Raw genomic sequence first — 23,510 nt, forward strand, 5'->3', positions numbered from 1 at the left:
GTTTTCTCCTTTTTAGTAGGCGAAGATGGTGGAAGTAGCAACTCATCAGACTCTGGTAATCTAATATTCCCTTGACCCATAATAATAATGAATAAAAATAGCAGACATGCTTTTATCCAAAGTGACATTCAGTCAGTCATGTGCATACATAATATCAATCAAAGACTTAGATTGTGTTTGTTTACAAATGATTTTGAGACTGTAGAAAGACAGTTTCCCTCTGCCACTATTTCAGGTAAAGGCAGCCAGAAGGAAAGGTCTTCAGACGGAGCCAGTGAGGAGGAAGTTAAGACGCCGATGCTGCTTAATTGAAGTAAGTCGATGGATATCAACCCTTCTTTCACCTCTTCTGACCCCAGTTTAATACAGAAATGATTTACTGAGGTAATTATGAAGATAGCATAAAATAAGAAGGAATTTCAATGCTGCATTAGTTTGCCTCCATAGAAGTGGTTACTTTTATGTAAAAAATGTATTCCCTCTGTTTATCCTACAAAGTTGGCATGTTCGATAAATAGACAGTTTTGAACATAAGGAACATCGGTTTGTTTTAAAATGTCAACGGGCAACACTTATGTTTTGTCACTAAAAGAGAAAGTTAAAGATCCTAACTGATTGGTTCATGTGAGGCCAAGCCATCGGCAGTATTTGACACCATCTATTTGTAATTAGAGCTCACTTATGTGTTATTCATGTCATTTATTGTAATACATAAGAAAATGTTTTACAACATTGCGCTGTAATGTATGTGTTCAATCTAATAATGCACATCTTTTCCATGTTGTGTATTTATGTGCAGGTGGCTAGATGACTTGGTGGCCTAACTTCCTGACCGGACCGGTCAATTCATTTCATATTATGGCTATTGATAATGCTTGTTATTCAGTTACACTGCTCAATTCTTATAAGCTTGTGATGGAAATGATAGTTACTTATAGTTACAGTTAGTATGTGCTGAAAAGTGCTGCATTTAATAGTGTTTGCTGTTCTTCAGTAAGGTTCTGTACTTCCAAATACACTACAGTTCAATGTAGCCTTCCCTGTAGCTCAGTTGGTAGAGCATGGTGTTTGCAACGCCAGGGAAGTGGGTTCGATTCCCACGGGGGGGCCAGCACAGAAAAAAAAATGTATGAAATGAAATGTATGCATTCACTACTGTAAGTCGCTGTGGATAAGAGCGTCTGCTAAAATGTGTCCCTTTCTCCTCAATGAATTTATTCTGTCGTACATTTCATGTTTTACTGTTACACTGGATGTTACTGTATGGAGAGAGGTTAACACACAATGAAAAGGCATCTTTATGGTATTTGTATCAGTCTTCAGGGATTGTAACTAGACCTGTACTAGATCAGGGTTATATAGGCCTAGAAGTATACTGTATGTTAGTATGTTTTCATTCCTCCGGTCTCTGCCCAATCGGTGACAAACTTTTCTTTTAAGTAATATATCAAAATAGTTATCGTACATTTTCAGTAATATTTGAGTAACAAAATAGCACTGTTATTCCGTTGGGTATTTGCAGTATAATTTTTGGGGGATTCTTTATATTAACCTAGGGCCCATTTCAAATCCGTTCACTGGGTTTCTAAGCTAAGACAAAGCTACACTCTTGAATTAATATGTACTGGATTTTCTGTTTCTATCACATTTTAACATTGTTTTATGCAGGACACAAATAATCTCAACATGCAGTCTTGAAGCGATGGTAAAAAATATTTTGTCTCTTGTCCCAAAAACCTTTTTTTTATTGAATATGGCCTTTTGTGTTACGCATGCTACGTGTGGACAAACTTATTTTGCCGAATGATTTCAATAATTTTGCATGGCATTGCTCTGTTACTATGTACTAACCAGTATGCTACATCACGTATCACTTATTTTGCATTCAGATGCACTCAGAAACACACATGCGCACATTGTTTATAACCTGTACATGCTTTTGAAAATCACCTGTATGATTTTTTGTTTTTGTGACACAAAAATATAAAAATTATAAAATACTCAATTTTTTGCACATTCTATCATTCAAAATAGGGTCTACCATACATTGTGTGTGTGTGTGTGTGTGTGTGTGTGTGTGTGTGTGTGTGTGTGTGTGTGTGTGTGTGTGTATATATATATATGCATGCATACATACAGTTGAAGTCGGAAGTTTACATACACCTTAGCCAAATACATTTAAACTCAGTTTTTCACAATTCCTGACATTTAATCCCAAGTAAAAATTCCCTGTCTTAGGTCAGTTAGGATCACCACTTTATTTTAAGAATGTGAAATGTCAGAATAAAAGTAGAGAGAAGGATTTATTTCAGCCTTTATTTCTTTCATCACATTCCCAGTGGGTCAGAAGTTTACATGCACTCAATTAGTATTTGGTAGCATTGCATTTAAATTGTTTAACTTGGGTCAAACGTTTCGTGTAGCCTTCCACATGCTTCCCACAATAAATTGGGTTCATTTTGGCTCATTCCTCCTGACAGAGCTGGTCTAACTGAGTCAGGTTTGTAGGCCTCCTTGCTCGCACACGCTTTTTCAGTTCTGCCCACAAATATTCTATAGGATTGAGGTCAGGGCTTTGTGATGGCCATTCCAATACCTTGACTTTGTTGTCCTTAAGCCATTTTGCCACAACTTTGGAAGTATGCTTGGGGTCATTGTCCATTTGGAAGACCCATTTGCGACCAAGCTTTAACTTCCTGACTGATGTCTTGAGATATTGCTTTAATATATCCACATAATTTTCCTCCCTCGTGATGCCATCTATTTTGTGAAGTGCACCATTCCTTCAACCTCATGGCTTGGTTTTTGCTCTGACATGCACTGTCAACTGTGGGACCTTATATAGACAGGTGTGTGACTTTCCGAATCATGTCCAATTGAATTGACCACAGGTGGACTCCAATCAGGTTGTAGAAACATCAAGGATGATCAATGGGAACAGGATGCACCTGAGCTCAATTTCGAGTCTCAGCCAAATTTCTGAAGGAATTACTTTTTGTATAAATACAATACAAGTCAAAAGTTTGGACACACCTACTCATTCAAGGGTTTTTCTTAATTATTTTACTATTTTCTACATTGTAGAATAATACTGAAGACATCAAAACTATGAAATAACACATATGGAATCATGTAGTTAGCAAAAAAGTGTTAAACAAATTAAAATAGATTTTAGATTCTTCAAAGTAGCCACCTTGATGACAGCGTTGCACACTCACATTCTCTCAACCAGCTTCACCTGGAATGCTTTCCCCACAGTCTTGAAGGAGTTCCCACATATGGTGAGCACTTGTTGGCTGCTTTTCCTTCACTCTGCGTTCCAACTCATCCCAAACCATCTCAATTTGGTTGAGGTCGGGTGATTGTGGAGGCCAGGTCATCTGATGCAGCAATCCATCACTCTCCTTCTTGGTCAAATACCCCTTACACAGCCTAGAGGTGTGTTGGGTCATTATCATGTTGTAAACAAATGATAGTCCCACTAAGCGCAATCCAGATATGATGGCGTATTGCTGCAGAATCCTGTGGTAGCCATACTGGTTAAGTGTGCCTTGAATTCTATATAAATCACCCCCACACCATCACACCTGCTCTTCCATGCTTCATGGTGGGAACCACACATGCGGAGATCATCCGTTCACCTGCTCTGCGTCTCACAAAGACACGGTGGTTGGAACCCACAATCTCAAATATGGACTCATCAGACCAAAGGACAGATTTCCACCGGTCTATTGTCCATTGCTCATGTTTTTTTGGCCCAGGCAAGTCTTCTTATTGGTGTCCTTTGGTAGTGGTTTTTTTGCAGCAATTCGAGCAAGAAGGCCTGACGCACGCAGTCTCCTCTGAACAGGTGATGTTGAGATGTGTCACTGTTACTTGAACTCTGTGAAGCATTTATTAGGGCTGCAATTTCTGAGGTTAGTAACTCTAATGAACTTATCCTCTGCAGCAGAGGTAACTCTGGGTCTTCCTTTCCTGTGTCGGTCCTCATGAGAGCCATTTTCATCATAGCGCTTGATGGTATTTGCGACTGCACTTGACGAAACTTTCAAAATTCTTAACTTTCCGGATTGACTGACCTTCATGTCTTAAAGTAATGACGGACTGCCATTTCTCTTTGCTTATTTGAGCTGTTCTTGCCACATTATGGACTTGGTATTTTACCAAGTAGGGCTATCTTCTGTATACCCTACCTTGTCACAACGAAACTGATTGTCTCAAATGCATTAAGAAGGAATGAAATTCCACAGATTAACTTTTAACAAGGCACACCTGTTAATTGACATGCATTCCAGGTGACTACCTCATGAAGCTGGTTGAGAGAATGCTAAGAGTGTGCAAAGCTGTCATCAAGGCAAAGGGTGGCTACTTTGAATCTCAAGTATATATTTATTTGTTTAACACTTTTGGTTATGATTCCATATGTGTTATTTCATATTGTTGATGTCTTCACTATTATTCTACAATGTAAAAAATACTAAAAATAAAGAAAAATCTTTAAATGAGTAGGTGCAGTGGCGATTTTAGCATGTAAACCTTGGTTTTACAAAATTTTAGATGCTTGCCAGCAAAGCGACTACACAACACTAAACAATACATGAATTGCACTATTAAGGCAACAAGCGGTGCCCACAAACTGTCCTACATAAAGCTGTCCCAACAGCAGAGCTTTCTTTCCAGCACAATGGAGTGAATCCTTACCACGGCTACAGCTGGCTATCAGCGGAGCCTTGTCTGGCAGTGAAACAATTAATTCAGCCTCGTTTACTGTCTTTTTAAAAAACATAGCTGATATGGCTGACCATATCTTCCTGGCATATTGCAGCATTTAGGCCATTTTTGGACTCACCTTGTTGTGCGCGGCGGTCCTTCGTTGGCAAAGTTTGTCATCAAAGAAAGAGAAAGATTTACAATTCCGAGTTGCCACTGTCACCGATTCCTTCCAAACAACTAATTGTTGAATTTGCGATTTCCTACTTGTTGTGTAATGTTTATGGCCGATGAGCACCGATACACTTTATCTTCATTATTTATTTTCATATGACAAGGATTAAAAAGGATTTGCCAGTAGATCGTCTACTTGATTCATGATGACTGCAAGCTAAGATTTTGAAAGTAAGATATTGACAGTCCAATCAAAGCTACTGTAGATATAACGTGATTTCACTTAATTTTATCTGTGGCCAATAACCTTGATTCTTCTAATCTAAGTCTATGGCAGAACTCAAAGGGCCCACATTCTTGATGTCTACCCTTACTAAAGGCGGGTGATGAAGTGTCCCCATGAGTGACAGAACACTGAGCCAATCGCAGCGCAATGTTGAACCAATCACGGTGCAATGCTCCTATTTTCTGCTGGCCTGCCCCACCACCACAGAAAGCACTGAGCTAGGCTGGAACACCTGCATTTTGGAGCTGCCTGTTTGTATGCAGCTTTATTAACTCAATGATATATATATATATATATTTGACATTGTTTGCAAACTGATATGTGACACGTATTAATGCCAAATAACATGCAAAACAAGCAACCCCCCCCCCCCCCCCCAAAAAAAAATGTGGGGCCACTGAGTAGGTGTGTACAAACATTTGACTGGTATTTATCCTGCTACTGGTCACTATTACTCCTGTTTACATGTAAATAAAATAACATTTTATTAGTCACATGCGCCGAATACAAACTGAATGCGCACAACAGTAAACCGATAATCTCATAGATAACCTCACCTGAATACCATATTCATAATGTATCAAATAATGCTTACTTATGAGCCCCAAACCAACAATGCAGTTTAAAAAAATACAGATAAGAATAAGAAATAAAAGTAACAAGTAATTAAAGAGCAATAGTAAAATAACAATAGCGAGACTGTATACACGGGGTACCGATACAGAGTCAATGTGCAGGGGCACCGGTTAGTTGAGGTAGTATGTACCTATGGGTAGAGATATTATAGTGACTATGCATAGATGACAACAGAGAGTAGCAGTGGTGTAAAGAGGGGGGGCAATGCAAATTGTCTGGGTAGCCATTTGACTAGATGTTCAGGAGTGTTATGGCTTGGGGGTAGAAGTTGTTTGGAAGCCTCTTGGACCTAGATTTGGCACTCCGGTACCGCTTGCCGTGCGGTAGCAGAGAGAACAGTCTATGACTACGGTGTCTTTGACAATTTTTAGGACCTTCCTTTGACACCGCCTGGTATAGAGGTCCTGGGGATGGCAGGAAGCTTGGCCCCAGTGATGTACTAGGCCTTGTGGTCGGAGGCGGAGCGTTGCCATACCAGGCAGTGATGCAACCAGTCAGGATGCTCTCGATGGTGCAGTTGTAGAACCTTTTGAGGATCTGAGGACCCATGCTAAATCTTTTCAGTCTCCTGAGGGGGAATAGGTTTTGTCGTGCCCTCTTCACGACTGTCTTGGTGTGCTTGGACCATGTTAGTTTGTTGGTGATGTGGACACCAAGGAACTTGAAGCTCTCAACCTGCTCCACTGCAGCGCCGCCGATGAGAATGGGGGCGTGTTTGGTCCTCTTTTTCTTGTAGTCCACAATCATCTCCTTTGTCTTGATCACGCTGAGGGAGAGGTTGTTGTCCTGGCACCACACGGCCAGGTCTCTGACCTTCTCCCTATTGGCTGTCTCATCATTGTTGGTGATCAGGCCTACCACTGTTGTGTCATCTGCAAATTGAATTATGGTGTTGGAGTCATGCCTGGTCGTGTAGTCATGAGTGAACAGGGAGTACAGGAGAGGACTGAGCACGCACCGCTGAGGGGCCCCTGTGTTGAGGATCGGTGTGGCGGATATGTTGTTACCTACCCTTACCACCTGGGGACTGCCCGTCAGGAAGTCCAGGATCCAGTTGCAGAGGGAGGTGTTTAGTCCCAGGGTCCATAGCTTATTGATGAGCTTTAAGGGCACTATGTTGTTGAACGTTGAGCTGTCGTCAATGAATAACATTCTCATATAGGTGTTCCTTTTGTCCAGGTGGGAAAGGGCAGAGTTGAGTGCAATAGAGTGCATCATCTGTGGATCTGTTATGGCGATATGCAAATTGGAGTGGGTCTATGTTTTCTGGGATAATGGTGTTGATGTGAGCCAATACCAGCCTTTCAAAGCACTTCATGGCTACAGACGTGAGTGGTACGGGTCGGTAGTCATTTAGGCAGGTTACCTTAGTGGTCTTGGGCACCAGCACTATGGTGGTCTGCTTAAAAGATGTTGGTATTACAGACTCGGACAGGGAGAGGTTGAAAATGTCAGTGAAGACACTTGACAGTTGGTCAGCGCATGCTCGCCGTACACGTCCTGGTAATCCATCTGGCCCTGCGACTTTGTGAATGTTGACCTGTTTAAAGGTCTTACTCACATCAGCTGCGGAGAGCGTGATCACACAGTCTTCCGGAACAGCTTGGGCTCTCATGCATGTTTCAGTGTTATTTGCCTCAAAACGAGCATAGAAGTAGTTTAGCTCATCTGGTAGGCTTGTGTCACTGGGCAGCTCTCGGCTGTGCTTCCCTTTGTAGTCTGTAAAGGTTTGCAAGCCCTGCCACATCCGCCGAGCATCAGAGTCGGTGTAGTACGATTCGATCTTAGTCCTGTATTGACACTTTGCCTGTTTGATGATTCGTTGGAGGGCATAGCGGGATTTCTTATAAGCTTCCGTGTTAGAGTCCTGCTCCTTGAAAGCGGCAGCTTTAGCCTTTAGCTCACTGCGGATGCTGCCTGTAATCCATGGCTTTTGGTAGGGGTATGTACATACGGTCACTCTGGGGACGACGTCATCGATGCACTTATTGATGAAGCCAATGACTGATGTGGTGTACTCTTCAATGCCATCGGAGGAATCCCGGATCATATTCCAGTCTGTGCTAGCAAAACAGTCCTGTAGCTTAGCATCTGCTTCATCTGGCCACTTATTTATTGATGTAGTCACTGGTGCTTTCTGCTTTAATTTTGGCTTGTAAGCAGGAATCAGGAGGATAGAATTATGGTCAGATTTGCCAAATGGAGGGCGAGGGAGAGCTTTGTATGCATCTCTCTGTGTGGAGTAAAGGTGGTCCAGAGTTTTTTTTTCTCTCTGGTTGCACATTTAACATGCTGATAGAAATTTGGTAAAACCTATTTAAGTTTCCATGCATTAAAGCTCCCGGCTACTAGGAGCGCTGCCTCTGGGTGAGCGTTTTTTTTGTTTGCTTATGGCGGAATACAGCTCATTCAATGCTGTCTTAGTGCCAGCTTCTGACTGTGGTGGTATGTAAGCTACAAAGAATACAGATGAAAACTCTGTAGGCAGTGTGGTCTACAGCTTATCATGAGATACTCTACCTCAGGTGAGCAATAGCTCGAGACTTCCTTAGATATCGTGCCCCAGCAGTTATTTACAAAAATACATAGTCCGCCGCCCCTTGTCTTACCAGAGGCCGCTGTTCTATCCTGCCGGTACGTCGTATAACCAGCCAGCTGTATGTTGATATTGTCATCGTTCAGCCATGACTCCATGAAGCATAAGATGTAATAGTTTTTAATGTCTCGTTGGTAGTTTAATCTTCCGCGTAACTCGTCGATTTTTATTCTCTAAAGATTGCACATTTGTTAGCAGAATGGAGGGAAGTGGGGGTTTATTCGATCGCCTACAAATTCTCAGAAGGCAGCCCGCCCTTCGGCCCCTCTTTCTCCACCTCCTCTTCACGCAGATCACGGGGATCGGGGCCTGTTCCCGAGGAAGCAGGATATCCTTGGCATCAGGCTCGTCAGAGTCGTGTAAGGAAAAAAAGGATTCTGCTAGTCCGTGGTGAGTAATCCAGTCCTGATGTCTAGAAGTTATTTTCGGACATAAGAGACGGTAACGGCAACATTATGTACAAAATAAGTAAAAAAACAAGTTACAAACAACACAAATAAACAAACAAAAAAACACAATTGGCTGGGGCACGTAAAATGTCTGTCTTCTTCCCCGGCGCCATCTTAATAAAGGGATATTAGTGTGCATGTAAACGTGGTCAATGTTAGGCATGTTGACGGTACAGCTCTGTGAACTGATAGACTTTTAGTTATAATAATACTATGGTAAATTAAGCATTTTATGATTATTCCTCGCTCCTACTTGTTTTGCTCCACGGTTTGTCATGGCTGTTATGGTATCAATATGCGCAAGTTGTTTAGAGATGTATAGATGCTTGTGTTTGTTATGATATTGTACACACTGAGTGCCAGGGAATGTGTAAGATCATGTATCTGAATCCCACCACAAATGACTATGAGCTCTTTGTACTTTAATAAATGGGCTGTATTAACTGATGGAAGTATAGTTTGTCTGTTAACTCATTGTCTAAAAGCATTTTTCAACAGATAATACAGGAGCATACAATACTTCAGCGATCAGAAGGATAATTCATACCTTACTAGATTGGTTTTAACAGACCAGGTTAAGGATGAGGTCCTGTGTGGCTCAGTTGGTAGAACATGGTGCTTGCAATGCCAGGGTTGTGGGTTCGATTCCCACAGGGGACCAGTTTGAAAATGTATGCACTCACAACTGGAAGTCATTTTATTTGTCACATACACATGGTTAGTAGATGTTAATGCGAGTGTAGCGAAATGCTTATGCTTCTAGTTCCTACAGTGCAGTAATATCTAACAAGTAATCTAACAATTCCCCAACAACTACCTAATACACACAAATCTAAAGGGGTGAATGAGAATATGTACATTTAAGTATATGGATGAGCGATGGCCGAGCGGCATAGACAAGGTGCAATAGATGGTATAAAATACAGTATATGCATGTGATATGAGAAATGTAAGATATGTAAACATTATTAAAGTGCCATTATTTAGAGTGACATTGTATAAAGTGACTAGTGATCCATTTGTTAAAGTGGCCAGTGATTGGGTCTCAATGTAAGCAGCAGCCTCTCTGAGTTAGTGATTGCTGTTTAGCAGTCTGATGGCCTTGAGATAGAAGCTGTTTTACAGTCTCTCGGTCCCAGCTTTGATGCACCTGTACTGACCTCGCCTTCTGGATGGTAGCGGTGTGAACAGGCAGTGGCTCGTGTGGTTGATGTCCTTGATGATCTTTTTGGCCTTAATGTGACATTGGGTGCTGTAGGTGTCTTGGAGGGCAGGTAGTTTGCCCCGCCTGGAGAGCCTTGCGGTTGAGGGTGGTGCTGTTGCCGTACCAGGCTGTGATACAGCCCGACAGGATGCTCTCGATTGTGCATTTGTAAAAGTTTGTCAGGGTTTTGGGTGACAAGCCAAATTTCTTCAGCCTCCTGAGGTTGAAGAGGCGCGGTTGTGCCTTCTTCACAACACTGTCTGAGTGAGTGGACCATTTCAGCTTGTCTGTGATGTGTACGCCGAGGCTACAATCCTCTTAAAATGTAAATTTACAAAGCACACAGAACAGTCCCCTATGAAGGTGACGGCTCTGTTTAGTAATTAATTTAATCTATAGTGTGAGCTCAAACCATTTATATGCACAAATACGTCCCCAATTACCCACTGCACAAAATACAGGATATTTTGTAGACACCCAACAACTTGAAAACCAATATACCTATAAGAAAACATAAAAAAAACGAATGCATCCAACTACCTATATAAAATGAGGACTTGACATGGCAAACAGAAAACAGAAGATAAGTTGTTTTGTGTTGGAATTGTAGCCATCGTTGGTGTTGTATGATCATTATAGAAGTCTATGGTTAAATTACATTTTTACTTGAATTGTTCAATTGAGAAAAGTGACTGATCCAGAGTATTTATGAATGTCTATAATGATTATGTCAGGAAATCGGACAATGGAATTCCTTCAGGTGTGTTTCCTCCCTGTGAGATGATCATAATGACTGAGACCTTGACAAGGTTTCTTCGAAAGTCCTAAAGAATCACTTCACAATAATTGGACACTTTCGAATCCATCAGTTAAGTGAGACCTGTTTCCAAGTCAGAAGAATTTAGATGTTGCATTACATGTGCGTCAAGGGCCCGATTAACCAATCGGGGACAGAGGACACGATGCTGTCAGCTGAAACTCTTTACATTTATGGGGGTATTTAAAGGGTCAAGGCAGAAACACATTCTACAAGGTAAGCCAATGGATCCATCAATGCTAATGTTTTTGGTATCAGGTGTGGACGTTGATATTCAGTTTGTCTGTGTACAGCAGGTACATATGATTCAGTACTTACATAGTAAATAGAACCATATACCTGTAGAAATCTACATGTTAGGTGTGCTGCTAGACACCATGTCCTATCTTATCTTAACCCACTTGGTGCTATTTCAGGGTATTTGTGGGAAGGAGGAATGCTTGTTTGTTGCTCCACACAGTTAATTTAGCCTTTTTCTTGAATGTGGCCCTAAGAATCAGGGCTTTGTGAATATCTGGATAGATTGGCAATCTTTGATGCATTGACAGTCTATTTTTCCATTTTGTGATTTATTTCACAACTACTTTATATTTCCAACAACCTATAGATGAGATTATCCTCGTTCCTTCTCTGTGCCTCTCAGCCGATGCTCACTCTTTTCTCCCTGGCTCTTCTGGTTCCCATCCCGGGGGCACACGGGCACCCCCACTTCCCCCTTGCCATCCTGCCCACGTTGGATAACCCTGAGTTGGAGGCGGCCTTACTCCAGCTCCAGGACTCCCTGGATGTCCCCGAGGGCTGTAGCTGCGGCGGGCTTCCGCCCCAGGGGTCCACTTCTGGAGTTTGGGCCAGAGGACCCACGCCCGGCTTGCTCAGGGAGCTGGTGGCTGAGAACAGCTGGAGACAAGAGGGCATGAGGAGGGGCCAGAGGGGGGATCTGGAGAGGAGGCCCCTGGGTCCCTTCCCCGGCCACCCCATGGACACTCTGCACAACTGAGGCTTTCAGCAGAGAGAAGGGAGGCTTTGGGTTCCGTTTGGAAGGAAGTAAAAAAGGAGGAGGGACTAAGAATTGTGAGGGTGGGGAACTAGGAAATGGGTGAGGCAGAGGGATGAGTTGTCAGAGCAATCAATTTTGAGATTATGATTAGATATGTATCATGAAAGAGACTTCCAAACAGTTAAACAAAATGTAAAATCCAGTCTAACATAATTGTTACATAATACAATTATTGAGGGTATGTGAATGAATCTGATGTATTTCATGTCTATGATTGAATTTATCAATGCAAGCCTACAGTGAAAACAGTATTGTCATAGTGTTTATATTTTCTCCAGGTCTGCACAATTAATGAATAGGAATAGAACATGCAGCACTACAGAGGGTAGTGTGTAGGGCTCAGTACATCACTGGGGCCAAGCTTCCTGCCATCCAGGACCTATAAACTAGGCGGTGTCAGAGGAAAGTCCAAAAGATTGTCAGACTCCAGTCACCCAAGTCATAGACTGTTTTCTCTGCTACCACACGGCAAGCGGTACCAGAGCACCAAGTCTAGGACCAAAAGGCTCCTTAACAGCTTCTACCTATTTACATTGACCCCCGTTGGTTTTGAACACTGTTGCTACTCGCTGTTTATTATCTATGCAGTCACTTCACCCGTATCTACACGTACAAATTACCTCGACTAACCTGTACCCTGAGCGCACATTGACTCGGTACCGGTACCCCCTGTATATTACCTCCTTATTGTTATTTTATTGTGTTACTTTTTATAATTTTTTACTTTAGTTTATTTGGAAAATATTTTTCTTAACTCTTTCTTGAACTGCACTGTGGGTTATGAGCTTGTAAGTAAGCATTTCACGGTATGGTATACACTTGTTATATTCGGCGCATGTGAGAAAGTTTGATTTGACACCAATAAGGGACACAAATAGGCTTCACAGCCACTGAAACGTATATTCGTCTATTTTACCTGATAACAGGTCACGTTTTTCAGTCCTCAAAAATCATTGGATGAATAAAAGGACTTTAGGCAACGAATTATGCCGCGTTCACACGCTAGTTGGAGAACTAGGAAACTGAAATGTCCAATTTGCTAACATTGAACACGGCACGTATAACTAACTACAACCAGTTAGCAAGGCAGAAATGTCCCATTTCCGAATAGTACTTGAACGCGGCAGTAATTAGTTGTTGCAGACCCGACTTTGTGGAGGTTGGGGCTCCAACATATACTGTACCTCGCAAGGAAACTGCAAAACAAGTAGTTCACAGGATGTATACGTTTATGTTATTTGTTTTTTATTTCTCGACGGAATGTATTGTTCAGAGCCAAAGCGGTAAGTTGTATACGACTCGAATGTCAAAGGTGAAAGTAAAAGTTTACTGCTGGATAAAAATAAAACGCATAATAAAAATCGTTTACCAACTGATATGAGCGTTCTGTTGTTGTAGCATAGTCTACAATATATTTGATTTATTGCGTTTTATAGGGTATGTAGTCAACCTTATGTGCGTTATTCCACTTTATTGATTACCGTTACTCGCTAATGCGCACTTACAGGCCAGCCATAAGGCAAGATGATACAGTTACTTTGTTTAGGCTTAGGCCCCCATGATCAACCTTTTGTAAAACACATTTGCTGCCTGATCATATTGCTAGCTGGTATGTTTGACATTTTACATTGTAGCTAAATTACTTCTGCTGTTTAACAAAAATATGAAACGCTCACACAGGAAACAGGAAATGCATTGTTTTCTTAATAGTTGTACGACTCATGCCTAATCAACAAGTTCCGAAAATAGTTTAACTTCATCAATAGTGTTCATTTATTAATGATTAGGTTAATACATTTGTTTTTGATAAATTGCAGAATGTGTTCCACTTCACTACTTCAATAGGCAATGAATGTAATAGCAGAGAGAAATCATACTACGCCTTGCATCATGATGTCCAAATGGTAGTTTAGGTTACATTGATGTAGTCATTTACATTTACGTCATTTAGCAGACGCTCTTATCCAGAGCGACTTACAGTCCTTTATAGGCCTATTAAAAATTGAATGAAATTATATTTGTCACATGCTCCGAATACAACAGGTGTAGACCTAACTTGTAAGCATTTCACGGTAAGGTCTACACTTGTTGTATGTGACAAATTAAGTTTGATTTGAATTTTAATAGGCCTATAAGGGCTACATCAATGTAACCTAACCTACCATTTAGACATCATGATGCAAGGCCATAGTATGACTTCTCTGCTATGATATTTCATAGACATTTATTTTTTGACTAGTTGGCCCCTTACAGAAACGATAGACCTAAGTATTTGACAGTGATTTCCTAGTGGCAATATGTAACTTTCTGGGCGACACGACCAAATTCCCATAGAAATGTGAGTTATTGATCTATCATTCTAATTGAAATAACTTCTAAGAAGCAGTAGATATGTTCAATGTACTCTATTTCTATGCTTCCTGTTCTTAAGTTTGGTTTTTGCTTCTTTTACTTTTGTTTTTGTACACAAGGCAGAAAGCTGAATATAAAATATTTTTGGTTATGGAAAATTTATTTAACAGCGGTTTAGATGGTACAATGATTCTCTACACACTATACTAGCTTATTTTGGCACAAACTGAAATTAGGTTAACAATTAGAGTTTTAGCAACCAGGAAATGGCAGAGCTATTTATGCATAGTGAAATTTGAATGTTTTACAGCATGGCTGATTAACATGGAGAGAAGGCAAATTGAGACAAATTATCCCAATCTTAATTTTTTGACCTACAGAGATCTACTCTCTGAATTACATCTACACTGCCCTCTCAAAGCCAGTTGAATTGCCTGGTATCCATGAGTTCACTGCCATGGGTCTGATGAATAACAGACAGATCGACTACTATGACAGTGTGGATAAAAAGAAGATTCCCAAACAGGACTGGATGAGGGACAAGCTGCCAGCAGATTACTGGGAAAAAGGCACTCAGTCACGCAAGAGCAAGGAGCAGTGGTTCAAAGTCAACGTCAACATCCTGATGGAACGCATGAGGCACAACAACACTGGTGAGAAACTACACTTGCATTTTGTCCTACGCTCAACATTTATATTTTTCTTAAATTGTGTGTAAGTTAGTTGTCTACTTTCTTTTTCATTATTAGTTTTTTGTTTCAGGTGTCCGTATCCTTCAGTGGAAGCATGGATGTGAGGTTGACAAACAGCCAGACGGCACATTGAAATTCATAAAGGGCACTGACCAATACAGCTATGATGGTGACGACTTCCTGGCCTTTGATGATGTCACTATGCAGTGGGTGGCACCAGTTGATCAAGCTCTGCCGACTAAGAGGAAGTGGGACGGGGTGCAGATCCTCAACCAGTACACCAAGGGCTACCTGGAGAAGGAGTGTGTGGACTGGCTGTCCAAATTCATGGAATATGGGGAGAAACATTTCAGTAGCGCTGACTGTGAGTACTTATGAATATTAATCTCCTTAAATAGTGTAGCTTAACAATTAACCTGTGAGATCAGAAATGAAATATGAATGTTCTCTGTTTATTCCCTCTTTAGCCCCTCCAGATATCAATGTTTTTGCTAATAAGGCCAAAACTGCAGGAAATGTCCACCTGACCTGCATGGCAACAGGTTTCTATCCCAAAGATGTGATAATTCATTTTAAGAAGAATGGGGTCCAACTGACCGAAGACGATGGAGTACTGTCGACAGGAGCCCGACCCAATAATGATGACACCTACCAGATCAGGATTAGTGTGCAGATCCCAGAGGCAGACAAGCAAACCTATGAATGCTCTGTTAGCCATATAACGTTGGTGCAGCCAATTGTGGTAAAATGGGGTAAGGTTGTCCTAGTATTTAATATACTTTATATATTTTCAACAAACCAGTTATTTGCATGGTTATCAATTATGGTAAAATCAATTAGTTAAAATGTTTGTCTGTTACAAGGTCACGAATGCAGATTTAAATGTGAATCAACAGTTGTTTCAAGCTCATTGTATAGGATTTTGTTGTTAGAGCTGGAATCCTTAGTTGCTACATCCATTTTTGGACTTAAATGAATTATATATACCCATTGCATCTTGAAGAATATAACTTATGAATGCCTCATGAGCTTAGTTCTACTGTCGTACTCCATCAGAACCCAAGATACAGGCTTGTTTTATTCCAGTGTTTTGTAAATAATGTAAATGTAAACAAACACTGTATGGCTTCAGAACATGGTTAAAACTATAATTTGTATAACGTGGATGGTCGGTCCTTGCATCCATAGCTCTGTCTATGAACTTGGGAGTGGTTACATTTCTCCAAGCCCATCGCACAGCTTTTTACCAAAATACAGGCGGTGTGACCACTATGTTATTGTTTCTACGGACAGAAAAACCTCTACCTACCTCGAGCATCACGCTCCATTTTCACTACATCAACAATCCCCCATTCCATTACAATAAAATCCTTCAAACTACTATGTTGAAGGTGTGTTCTGTACCCAGTGAATGCTTAATATGTCCTCTTGTCTTCCATACAGATGGAACATGCCGTGATTTTAGCCAATCCACAGTTCCTATCATTGCTATCATCATCATTGGTGGTTCTGTTGCCATTGGCATAATTATCGTGCTGTTTCTTTCGAAGAAGGGCAAAATATGTAAGTTTCTTATATTGTGTATGAGAGAAACTGGAGCGATTATGGTAATTTCTGTACAGAGTCGGTTTGTCAGTGCCCTTTTTGGCATTAGTGCATGACTTTAGTAAATCTCAAGTCAGGAGGTCAAACAAAGTGAAGTATTGTATAACTATTTTTCCTACCCATGTGTTTCCACTGATTTTGTCCACTCTCATAATTGGTTTTAACACCTTGCTCCATTGTATTAGGTGCTGGTAATACAGGAGCTCCACCACCTACTGGGATCCAGGCCTCTCTAATTGGTACTGTTGATACAATATCATGCGTTTTACCCCTAGAAGTCTGACATGTATAGCAGTAGCACAGCAATACCAATGATCTGGTAGAGATGTGTGTAATGATGGGCCATCTCATGATTGTAATTTGCATTGATTTAATAACGTCTTAAGAGGATTCAATTAATGACAGCCCATCCAATCCATGTTTTTACACATCAATCATGTTCCCATACTGATGAATAGCCCCATATTGTCTACATGCTTTTCTGGACAATACCGATCAGTATATAGCACAACATCAATGAATCAGACTTAACCATGTACTTGCAAAGTTATTCTGCTCATATGACTCTGTTACTTTCAGGCAATGGGAATGGAGCGACCAATTTGAACATGATCTACACACCAAGTAAGACGTTATTTCAAAACTTGTAGAGGACATATTATGTTTTACTGTTATAACAGTTGCTATAAGCAGAAAACGTTCAATTTCTTTATTTTCCGAGATGATTCTAATTACAAATAAGAATGATTGACTTATAACATGAATTCCTGGCATTTAAGCAAATACGGCTTCAAGGTGTTTTCCAAAGGCGGTTAACCTCTGTAGGGGTGTGGGATGCTACCACCTGGCCAACATCTGGTGAAATTGCAGAGGGCCAAATTGAAATTCAATTACTATAAATATTTAACTTTCATAAAATCACAAGTGCAATACATCAAAATAAAGCTTATCTTGTTGTTAACCTCTTACATCTAGACGTTCCGCTAGCGGAACACCTGCTCCAATATCCAATGATAGGCGTGGCGTGAATTACAAATTCCTCAAAAATACAAAAACTTCAATTTTTCAAACATATGACTATTTCACAGCATTTTAAAGACAAGACTCTCCTTTATCTAACCACACTGTCCGATTTCAAAAAGGCTTTACAGCGAAAGCAAAACATTAGATTATGTCAGCAGAGTACCAAGCCAGAAATAATCAGACACCCATTTTTCAAGCTAGCATATAATGTCACTAAAAACAAAACCACAGCTAAATGCAGCACTAACCTTTGATGATCTTCATCAGATGACAACCCTAGGACATTATGTTATACAATGCATGCATGTTTTGTTCAATCAAGTTCATATTTATATCAAAAACCAGCTTTTTACATTAGCATGTGACGTTCAGAACTAGCATACCCCCCGCAAACATCCGGTGAATTTACTAAATTACTCACGATAAACGTTCACAAAAAACATAACAATTATTTTAAGAATTATAGATACAGAACTCCTCTATGTACTCGATATGTCCGATTTTAAAATAGCTTTTCGGTGAAAGCACATTTTGCAATATTCTCAGTAGATAGCCCAGCCATCACGGCTAGCCATTTAGACACCGACCAAGTTTAGCCCTGATCAAACTCCGATTTACTATTACAAAAGTTTCATTACCTTTGTTGTCTTCGTCAGAATGCACTCCCAGGACTGCTACTTCAATAACAAATGTTGGTTTGGTCCAAAATAATCCATCGTTATATCCGAATAGCGGCGTTTTGTTCGTGCGTTCCAGACACTATCCGAAATGGTAAAGAAGGGTCGTGCGCATGGCGCAATTCGTGACAAAAAAATTCTAAATATTCCATTACCGTACTTCAAAGCATGTCAACCGCTGTTTAAAATCAATTTTTATGCCATTTTTCTCGTAGAAAAGCGATAATATTCCGACCGGGAATCTCCTTTTCGGCAAACAGAGGAAAAAATCACAAAGACGGGGGCGGCCAGGTCACGCGCCTAAGCCCACAGTCCCTTGATCGGCCACTTGAGAAAGGCGATAATGTGTTTCAGCCTGGGGCTGGGATGACGACATTCAGGTTTTTCCCGGGCTCTGAGCGCCTATGGAAGACGTAGGAAGTGTCACGTTAGAGCAGAGATCCTTAGTAAAAGATAGAGATGGCAAAGAAGTTCCAGAAATGGTCAGACAGGCCACTTCCTGTAAAGGAATCTCTCAGGTTTTGACCTGCCATTTGAGTTCTGTTATACTCACAGACACCATTCAAACAGTTTTAGAAACTTTAGGGTGTTTTCTATCCATATATAATAAGTATATGCATATTCTAGTTACTGGGTAGGATTAGTAACCAGATTAAATCGGGTACGTTTTTTATCCAGCCGTGAAAATACTGCCCCCTAGCCATAAGAGGTTAATCCAGCCGCCTTGTCAGATTTCAAAAAGACTTCACGGCGAAAGCAAACAATGCAATTATATGAGAACAGCGCCCAGCAGACAAATCATTACAAACAGTAACCAGCCAAGTAGAGGAGTAACAAAAGTCAGAAATAGCGATAAAATTAATCACTTACCTCTGATGATCTTCATATGGTTACACTCACAAGACTCCCAGTTACCCAATAAACGTTAGTTTTGTTCGATAAAGTCCCTCTTTATATCCAAAAACCTCCATTTTGTTAGCGCGTTTTGTTCAGTAATCCACTGTCTCAAACAACATCTGGTGAAATTGCAGAGCGTGAAACTCAACAAAACAGAAATTCTCATAATAAACATACATAAAAGATACAAATGTTATACACCAGCTTAAAGATAAACTTCTTGTTAATCCAACTGCTGTGTCAGATTTCAAAAAGGCTTTACGGCGAAAGCAAACCATGCGATTATCTGAGAACAGCGCCCAGCAGACAAATCATTACGAACAGTAACCAGCCAAGTAGAGGAGTAATAAAAGTCAGAAATAGCGATAACATTTATCACTTACCTTTGATAATCTTCATATGGTTGCACTCCCAAGACTTCATGTTACATAATAAATGTTTGTTTTGTTCGATAAAGTCCCTCTTTATATTCAAAAACCTCAGTTTTGTTGGTGCGTTTTGTTCAGTAATTCATTGGAACAAAGCGCGGTCATAGCAGGCAGACGAAAAATGAAAAAGTACCATAAAAGTTCGTAGAAACATGTCAAACGATGTTTATAATCAATCCTGAGGTTGTTTTTGTCATAAATAATCGATCATCTTTCAACCGGACAATAGCTTCGTCAATCGAAAAGGAAAAACAAGAAAGGCACGCTCCCGGTCACGCGCAGGACTCATGTCTGGACATTTCAACTGTCCTCTCATTGAAAGTGGTGTTTCTCCCTCATTTTTCAGAGTAAAAGCCTGAAACAATGCCGAAAGACTGGCCACATGTAGTGGAAGCCATAGGGATCGTGAACTGGGTCATAAGTCTTTGTATGGCGGATAGGCTTTCAATGGAAAAACAGCCATTTCAAAATAATAGCACTTCCTGGATGGATTTTCCTCAGGTTTTCGCCTGCCATATCAGTTCTGTTATACTCACAGACGTTATGTTAACAGTTTTGGAAACTTTAGAGTGTTTTCTATCCAAATCTACCAATTATATGCATATCCTAGCTTCTGGGCCTGAGTAGCAGGCAGTTTACTTTGGGCATGCTTTTCATCCGGAGGTGAAAATAGTGCCTCCTACCCTAGTGAAGTTAACTTCTCTAGGGCCAGTGGGACGATTTCGTCCCACCTACGTAACAGCCAGTGGAATCCCGTGGCGCGTTATTCAAATACCTTATAAATGCTATTACTTCAATTTCTCAAACATATGACTATTTTACACCATTTTAAAGACAAGACTCTCGTTAATCTAACCACACTGTCCGATTTCAAAAAGGCTTTACAACGAAAGCAAAACATTAGATTATGTCAGCAGAGTACCCAGCCAGAAATAATCAGACACCCATTTTTCAAGCTAGCATATAATGTCACATAAACCCAAATCACAGCTAAATGCAGCACTAACCTTTGATGATCTTCATCAGATGACAATCTTAGGACATTATGTTATACAATACATGCATGTTTTGTTCAATCAAGTTCATATTTATATCAAAAACCAGCTTTTTACATTAGCATGTGACGTTCAGAACTAGCATACCCCCCGCAAACTTCCGGTGAATTTACTAAATTACTCACGATAAACGTTCACAAAAAACATAACAATTATTTTAAGAATTATAGATACAGAACTCCTCTATGCACTCGCTATGTCCAATTTTAAAATAGCTTTTCGGTGAAAGCACATTTTGCAATATTCTAAGTAGATAGCCCGGCATCACAGGGCTAGCTATTTAGACACCCAACAAGTTTAGCCCTCACCAAAGTCAGATTTACTATAAGAAAAATGTTATTACCTTTGCTGTTCTTCGTCAGAATGCACTCCCAGGACTTCTACTTCAATAACAAATGTTGGTTTGGTTCAAAATAATCCATAGTTATATCCAAATAGCGGCGTTTTGTTCGTGCGTTCAAGACACTATCCGAAAGGGTAAAGAAGGGTGACAAAAAAATTCTAAATATTCCAATACCGTACTTCGAAGCATGTCAACCGCTGTTTAAAATACATTTTTATGCCATTTTTCTCGTAAAAAAGCGATAATATTCCGACCGGGAAATCGTGTTTTAGTACAAAGAGAGAGAAAATAAAAATATGGTGTCGCCCTGTGCACGCGCCTCAGTCTGATGGTCCTCTGATAGACCACTTACCAAAGGCGCTAATGTTTTTCAGCCAGGGGCTGAAATTACATCATTCAGCTTTTTCCCGGGTTCTGAGAGCCTATGGGAGCCGTAGGAAGTGTCACGTTACAGCAAAGATCCTAAGTTTTCAATAAACAGAGCCAAGAAGCCCAAGGAATGGTCAGAGAGGGTACTTCCTGTACAGAATCTTCTCAGGTTTTTGCCTGCCATATGAGTTCTGTTATACTCACCGACACCATTCAAACAGTTTTAGAAACTTTAGGGTGTTTTCTATCCAAAGCCAATAATTATATGCATATTCTAGTTTCTGGGCAATAGTAATAAACAGATTAAATCGGGTACGTTTTTTATCCGGCCGTGTAAATACTGCCCCCTAGCCCTAACAGGTTATGGAACAATACATTAAGACCTGTCATGTTTGCTTTTATCACCTTTATCACAAATCATGTGTTACACTCTTAGAAAAATGTCCCCATGGGAGAACCCTTTTTGGTTCCATCTAGACCCCTTTTGAATTCCGTGTAGAACCCTCATAGGAGAACCCTTTTTAGAACTCTGTGGAAATGTTACTACATGGAACCCAATTGGGTTCAACCTGGAACCAAAAGGGTTCTACCTTGAACCAAGAAGGTTTCTTCAAAGGGTTCTCCTATGGGGACAAGAAGCTATACCGCCTGCTGGGATCCAGGCCCCTCTAAATGGTACTGTTGATACAATATCATGCGTTTTACCCTTAGAAGTCTGACATGTATATCAGTAGCACAGCAATACCATTGATCTGGTAGAGATGTGTGTAATGATGGGCCAACTCATGATGGTCATTTGCATTGATTTAATAACGTCTTGTGAGGATTAAATTAATGACAGCCCATCTAATCCATGTTTTTACACATTATCATGTTCCCATACTGATGAGTAGCCCCATATTGTCTACATGTTGTTCTGGACAATACCGATCAGTATGTAGCACAATATTAATGAATCAAACTTAACCATGTACTTGCAAAGTTATTGTGTTCACATGACTCCGTTACTTTCAGGCAATGGGAATGGAGCGACCAATTATAACATGATCCACACACCAAGTAAGACATTATTTCAAAACTTGTAGAGGACATATTATGTTTTAATGTTATAATAGTTGCTATAAGCAGAAAAGGTTCAATTTCTTTATTTTCCGAGAAAATTATGATTAGAAATAATAATGATTGACTTATAACATGAATTCCTGGCATTTAAGCAAATATGGCTTCATGGTGTTTTCCAGAGGCAGGTTAAGGAACAATACAATAAGGCCTGTCATGTTTGCTTTTATCGCCTTTATCACAAATCATGTATTACATTCTTAGAAAAATGGGTTATTCGACTGTCCCCATAGGAGAACCCTTTTTGGTTCCAGGTAGAACACTTTTTTATTTATGTAAAACCCTCATAGGAGAACCCTTTTTGGTTCCAGGTAGAACCCTTTTTGGTTACAGGTAGAACCCGTTTGAGTTCTGTGTAGAACTGTATGTGGAAAGGTTTCTACCTGGAATCCAATTGGGTTCTACCTGGAACCAAGAAGGTTTCTTCAAAGGGTTCTCTCTCCTATGGGGACAAGAAGCTATACCGCCTGCTGGGATCCAGGCCTCTCTAAATGGTACTGTTGATACAATATCATGCGTTTTACCCCTAGAAGTCTGACATGTATAGCAGTAGCACAGCAATACCAATGATCTGGTAGAGATGTGTGTAATGATGGGCCATCTCATGATTGTAATTTGCATTGATTTAATAACGTCTTGTGAGGATTCAATTAATGACAGCCCATCTAAGCCATGTTTTTACACATCAATCATGTTCCCATACTGATGAATAGCCCCATATTGTCTACATGTTGTTCTGGACAATACCGATCAGTATGTAGCACAACATCAATGAATCAAACTTAACCATGTACTTGCAAAGTTATTGTGTTCACATGACTCCATTACTTTCAGGCAATGGGAATGGAGCGACCAATTATAACATGATCCACACACCAAGTAAGACATTATTTCAAAACTTGTAGAGGACATATTATGTTTTAATGTTATAATAGTTGCTATAAGCAGAAAAGGTTCCATTTCTTTATTTTCCGAGAAGATTATGATTACAAATAAGAATGATTGACTTATAACATGAATT

At 40.3% G+C, this 23,510-nt stretch overlaps 1 protein-coding gene across 10 annotated transcripts in view; it reads left to right on the top strand.

Moving 5' to 3' along the window:
* Positions 1-23,510, top strand: part of LOC106569936 (H-2 class I histocompatibility antigen, Q10 alpha chain) — a 62,027-nt gene that overhangs the window by 24,035 nt on the left and 14,482 nt on the right. For 4 of the 10 annotated variants that reach the window (XM_045694677.1, XM_045694678.1, XM_045694679.1 and 1 more), the window contains exons 1-8: positions 12,947-13,212; positions 14,662-14,934; positions 15,044-15,337; positions 15,441-15,725; positions 16,417-16,536; positions 16,764-16,817; positions 17,158-17,202; positions 22,385-22,429. The exons of 1 other annotated variant lie outside the window; for it this stretch is intronic. In XM_045694677.1, the coding sequence (XP_045550633.1) occupies positions 13,149-13,212; positions 14,662-14,934; positions 15,044-15,337; positions 15,441-15,725; positions 16,417-16,536; positions 16,764-16,817; positions 17,158-17,202; positions 22,385-22,429 (1,180 nt within the window). In that variant the 5' untranslated portion in view covers positions 12,947-13,148. Of the gene's footprint in view, positions 1-12,946; positions 13,213-14,661; positions 14,935-15,043; positions 15,338-15,440; positions 15,726-16,416; positions 16,537-16,763; positions 16,818-17,157; positions 17,203-22,384; positions 22,430-23,323; positions 23,369-23,510 lie in introns of those variants that run through there. 5 more of the 10 variants (XM_045694675.1, XM_045694676.1, XM_045694680.1 and 2 more) reach the window with 3 other exon arrangements.

Source organism: Salmo salar, chromosome ssa14 (genome assembly GCF_905237065.1).
Source record: "Salmo salar chromosome ssa14, Ssal_v3.1, whole genome shotgun sequence".
Taxonomy (NCBI): Eukaryota; Metazoa; Chordata; class Actinopteri; order Salmoniformes; family Salmonidae; genus Salmo; species Salmo salar.